Genomic DNA, 5,360 nt, shown 5'->3' on the forward strand with positions numbered 1-5,360 from the left:
CCCGCGGCCGCGGCCCACCAGCATGACGTTTCTGGAGGTGAACCGCCTGGAGCTGGCCGAGGCCGAGGGCGCGGGCGCGGGCGCCGGGCTGGGCCGTGCGGGCAGCGCCGGCTTCCTGCGGGGCGCCTCGCTGTGGAGCAGCCAGCGCTGGCAGGTGCTGCGCGGTGGCGGCGGGCGCGTTGGCCCGGGTCCCCGTCGGGGCCTGTCGGCACTGAGGAAGAGCTTTAGCTTCCGCCTGCGCCGCGGCCAGGAGATCCGGCGCGCCGAGTCCGGGCTGCTGCCCCGGGCGCGCACCCGCAGCGACGGCGACGCCAGCTCCCTGGGCGCTTTCCCCAGCCGCCGCGACCTGCTGCTGGGCACCGAGGTCCCGTGCGCCATGCCCGAGCCCGGCCGCCCCCGCTCTGCTGCCGGCCTCTGGAAGTTGCTCACCAGCCGCTTCCGCCGGAGGGAGCCCGCGCGGGAGCCCGCGCCCACCGAGCCCCTGTGGAGCCGCCGGGCGGCCGAGGACCCCGGGCTTCTGGGCGCACCCCGCGGTAAGGGGACGAGGCGGTCCTCTGTGGCGGGAGTCCGCGTTGAGACTGGGTGGGAAAGCTTGAACCTACCTGGGAGAGGTGGGCGTGCCGTTGGGGCTGGGGACAGCCCGGGTTGCCCAAGTGAGGTCAGCGCCCAGGTGGGCTCTGGGGTCGATGACGGTCCGGCAAGGTGGCGGTGGCAGAGGAGGACCCCTAGGCGCTGGAGCCATAGAGTGGTGAAATAGGAAGTCGGGGCTGAAGGGCCCCTTCCCGGCTTTGGCACGGGCAGAATTCAAGCCCAGGGAAGCCGAGGCTCAACAGTCACCTGGCTCTGGGCGGGGCTAGAGACACTTTTCTAGCTCCCAGGCAGGGCTTGAGCCCTCCCTTCTAGCTGCCTCTGCGAGTGAGTTTAGGGGCAGCTTGTGGACCCAGTCGTAATAACAGCTCTTTGAGACCGCCTGGGGCGGTGAAGCAAGCATGGCTCAGGCCAGAGCCATCTAGAGTGGCTGGAGGATGACCATTACAACCTAGAAGATAAGGAAGATCGGGTTAGCCCTTGGAGGGCTCTGGGCAGCACGAGGCTCCCCTTCCTCAGGACGGTGCCAGTGCCAGGTGGAGCTGCCCTGGTCTGAGAGTGGACTGAAGAGGAGGGAGTCCAGGAGGCGGGTCTCTGGGGGAAGAAGGGTGGTGGCCTCTGCGACAAGGAGGAGCTAGGGGAGAAGGGCCCGTAGGGTGGGGCAGATAGCTCCCCAATCAACCTGCCTGTCACAGAACAGGGCCAGGTAAGGCCTCCTCCCTCTTCACCCAGGTGAGGAATGTGGTGGGTGGCCCCACCCTGTGTGGGGGAGCTGTTCCTACTCGCTGCGGGAGGCTGGCCCCCATGCTCAGCCGCCAAGCGCCCAAGCCCAGCCTGGGTCTGGGCTGAGACCTGCTGGAGCCGCCTCACCTGGGTCTGGTGTCGGCCCCAGGGGCTCCAGGCGGGGTGTGGCTCAAGGTGGGAGCCACTTGCTGGAGCAGTAAGAGGGGGAGGGGACCGTGCCCACGTCCCTCAGTCCTCTCCTTGAGGGCTGTCATCACTCCGGTCCACTTTCCTGCTGCTCTCGAGGGACCTAAGGGTGAAGGTCGGCGTCCCATCTGGATAGCAGCGTCCCCTGGCCTTGGCCTCGGGAGGGGCAGCGTAGGAGACAGCTGGTGGCAGATGGCACAGGTGTGTATGCTGCCCCCGTCCTGACAGGCGGCCTTCTCTTGCAGACTCCTTTGTGAACAGCCAGGAGTGGACCCTGAGCCGCTCGGTGCCAGAGCTTAAAGTGGTGAGTGAGGCCCGGGGAGGCCCAGGCAGCCCTGGGGCTGGGCGGGCTCGGGCTTGGAGTGGTAGCCCTGGGCATTGCTCCCCCCCCTTCACCCCGCTTCTCCCCACCATGCCTCTCCTGCAGCCCGTCCCCTCTGTCCTCCCTCAGCACTGTCCCTGCTCTGTCCTCGTGCTTTCTGCCTTTCCTGCCCCGTCTCCTTCCTTGTGCCCTCTGACCGCTCGTCTCACCCCTTCCTCTCCCACAGGGTATTGTGGGGAACCTGTCTAGTGGGAAGTCAGCGCTGGTGCACCGCTATCTGACGGGGACCTATGTCCAGGAGGAGTCCCCCGAAGGTGAGCGTTACAGGCTGGCCACACTGCCCGCTCCATTGTCCGTGCCCCTCGCCCTTCTCAGTCCTTCTGTCTCCTCCACTGGAAGCTGTGGATTTCTCTCTGCTTGGCCCCGCGGGCCTGACTGTGCACTCTGTCCTAGGGGGTCGGTTTAAGAAGGAGATTGTGGTGGATGGCCAGAGTTACCTGCTGCTGATCCGAGACGAAGGAGGTCCCCCTGAGCTCCAGGTGAGGCTCCCACCCAGCCCTGGCCCATTGCGTGTGTGGGGAGAGGGGTATGGAGTTCGCCGGTGACCAGGTAATTCTGCTCGGTCCCCCCTAGTTTGCTGCCTGGGTGGACGCAGTCGTGTTTGTGTTCAGCCTGGAGGATGAAATCAGCTTCCAGACAGTGTACAACTACTTCCTGCGGCTTTGCAGCTTCCGCAACGCCAGCGAGGTGCCCATGGTGCTGGTGGGCACGCAGGGTGAGCGGGCCTGCAGAGCTGGGTCCCTTAGGCGGGTAGCGGGGAGAACGCCCAGCTCCCACCCCCAGTGCTGACCAAGCCCTTCTCATGTGGCCCCAGAACGGGCCGCCTCCTTGCTCCATAGTGGATTTTTCCCAGCTAGATCCTTCCCTTCGTGTGACGATTGTGTCTGTGTTTTTGGAGGGGAATAAACTGAATGGCTGGCTCGTTTCCACTCAGTAGAGCCGGTGGCAGAGCTGGAACAAGGCCCAGACACCGTGTTCTCACGTTCCATGTCATCTGCTGCCCCTGCTTCTTTGCCCCCCCACCCTCTAACCAAATGCCCACCCCCAGCAAGCCCCAGCTTGTAGGCAGGCTGTGTAAACCTCCACCTTCCCGTGTCCACAGACGCCATCAGTGCCGCAAACCCCCGGGTCATCGACGACAGCAGGGCCCGCAAGCTGTCCACAGACTTGAAGCGCTGCACCTACTATGAGACGTGTGCGACCTACGGACTCAACGTGGAGCGCGTCTTCCAGGACGGTAACTCGGGTACCGGGCGGGACGTCTTCCCCAGAGCGGGGTCAGGAGGGCCCTCTGGCCAGTGGGGCTGTGTGCTCTGGGGGGAGGCTCTAAGCTGGGCTTCTCCCTTCTCCCCAGAGGGGTAATTGACTCTGCTGTCCCCTGCAGTGGCCCAGAAGGTAGTGGCCTTGCGGAAGAAGCAGCAGCTGGCCATAGGGCCCTGCAAGTCACTGCCCAACTCCCCCAGCCATTCTGCAGTGTCCGCCGCCTCCATCCCAGCCGTGCACATTAACCAGGTACGGCCAGCCTCCCACCTCCGCGCGTTCGCCCTCCTGTGGCCCTGCCTCTCCATACTGTCTGTCTGCCTGCGTGTCCCCACCTCGGCTAGTCTCCCGCCTTGCGGACGGTTTGGAAGCACCGGCTCATGCCGCCTGCATGACTGGCCTGGCCTCATCATGCTGGTGTCCCATCCCTGCTCGCCACCCTCTCACCCAGCAGCACTTCAGCTGAGGCAACCGAACGTTCGCTCTAGTCAGCGCTGTTAGAACTGTTTCAGGAGCTGCCTCCCACGGGGCAGACTCAGAGGCACAGAGGCAAACTTGTAGGCTTGCTGGGGACCAGCCCTTGACAAAACCAGGAAGCATGTGCAGCCCCCTTCCCCCCGCCACTGTTTGCATTTAGAGGGCAGTGCTTGCCCCAGAGGGACCAGTGGCTTTCCTGCCATGTGGGCTATTGAGGGTACTTGAGCCAGTCCTGCCAGTGTCCCTCCTATAATAACACCTGGATCCCTGTCCACTTCTGGCCGCCTGCCCTCAGCATATGGGTCAGAGCGTCCTCCCATAAGGGCATTTCCCACTCCGTTCCCTGCTCTGTGGAAAGCATTCGGCCATCCCAGGTGTGCGGGATGGAGCTGTCCAGCAGCCACTTCTGCCGCTTCCTGACAATAGCCTGGTTGCTTTTTCACAGGCTCCTTCCTTTAGCGCTTTAGAAGGTAGCCGGGCTTCCCGAAAGAGTCCCACGTGGGAAAAAGGAGGAACATATTATAGGTCTTTCTTCACTATCTCCTCCTCAGCCAACAGAATTCAGAACACATGGGCCCTACCCGGGGAGGGGCCCTGACGGCCAAAGGGCTCAGTTCAGGTACTCTGCTCCTTTTGTGCGGTTAGGATGGCTGCCGGGGCGGGCGCATTCTCCACTCAGGGGCTGTCGTGTGGGCAGTTAGGGACCAGGGCTTGTTCTGTGCCTGTTCCTGAGCCTTGGGGTGGACACTGCTGTGCACTTTCTGTCCCCATCTTGTCATACTTTCCGTCTTTCCTTCCTTGCCCTGCTCTCTCCCTTCCCTGCCATGTCCTCTGACAGCAGTCTGAGCTCCATTCTCGCTCAGCCTCGGCCCTCCTGTGTCCCTCTCCCATCACACACTCTGCCTTCAAGCACACCTCATCCTCCCTGGCCTCCTGCATACTTGATACATGTCACTGACTTTGCGGAGCTCATCCAGGGTGACCTGCTACCTCGAGCCAGACCCACCTGTGAGCCAAGACCCCACAGTTCACTTCCAGCCTCTGTCACTGATTCCGACCTGCTAGCCACTGCCTCTGATTTAGTTCCCTCGTTGGCACAGTTGGCAGCCCAGTGCAGTGACTACTGGATCCTGCCGGCCTCCAGGCCAGGCCTCCTCTCCCCTCAGTACCGCCTATAGGAGTTAGTGGCTCCTCTGCCGCCCCATGAGCCCCAGGCCAGGTCCCCCACACACACACACACTGCAGGGCTTCCCCGCTCCCACCTGCTGCCTGCCCCTGCGCCCCACCCCAGAGCCACCTCAGCAGCCCTCTCTGTCCTTAGGCCACGAATGGCGGCAGCAGCGCCTTCAGCGACTACTCGTCCTCAGTCCCCTCCACCCCCAGCATCAGCCAGCGGGAGCTGCGCATCGAGACCATCGCGGCCTCCTCCACCCCCACACCCATCCGCAAGCAGTCCAAGCGGCGTTCCAACATCTTCACGGTACGTGCCCGTGCCCCACCCCCTCCCGCCTGCCCAGCTGCTTCCCACCCAACAGGTAGGGCCTGGCTAGGAGGGGAGCAGGCAGGACCCACAGTCAGGGAGGTGCCCCCAGCGGCCTTGCTCTTCACACAGACACAGCTCTGTAGGTCCTTCGCGGGGCCCTCATCCATACTCATACCCTCCCAGACTCTTTCCCTGAGGCCACAGCAGGCTGCCCTCAGCACATCCACACAGACCCGCCTG

General features: G+C 63.9%; 1 protein-coding gene across 4 annotated transcripts in view; it reads left to right on the forward strand.

The window, feature by feature from the left end:
- AGAP3 (ArfGAP with GTPase domain, ankyrin repeat and PH domain 3) overlaps positions 1-5,360 on the forward strand; it is a 56,605-nt gene that overhangs the window by 28,171 nt on the left and 23,074 nt on the right. For 2 of the 4 annotated variants that reach the window (XM_019655368.1, XM_019655369.1), the window contains exons 2-8: positions 1,764-1,822; positions 2,067-2,154; positions 2,294-2,379; positions 2,474-2,615; positions 3,003-3,137; positions 3,285-3,412; positions 4,959-5,117. In XM_019655368.1, the coding sequence (XP_019510913.1) occupies positions 2,594-2,615; positions 3,003-3,137; positions 3,285-3,412; positions 4,959-5,117 (444 nt within the window). In that variant the 5' untranslated portion in view covers positions 1,764-1,822; positions 2,067-2,154; positions 2,294-2,379; positions 2,474-2,593. Of the gene's footprint in view, positions 1-66; positions 534-1,763; positions 1,823-2,066; positions 2,155-2,293; positions 2,380-2,473; positions 2,616-3,002; positions 3,138-3,284; positions 3,413-4,958; positions 5,118-5,360 lie in introns of those variants that run through there. The other 2 variants (XM_019655366.1, XM_019655367.1) reach the window with 2 other exon arrangements.

This window comes from Hipposideros armiger, unplaced genomic scaffold, assembly GCF_001890085.2.
Source record: "Hipposideros armiger isolate ML-2016 unplaced genomic scaffold, ASM189008v1 scaffold_239, whole genome shotgun sequence".
Taxonomy (NCBI): Eukaryota; Metazoa; Chordata; class Mammalia; order Chiroptera; family Hipposideridae; genus Hipposideros; species Hipposideros armiger.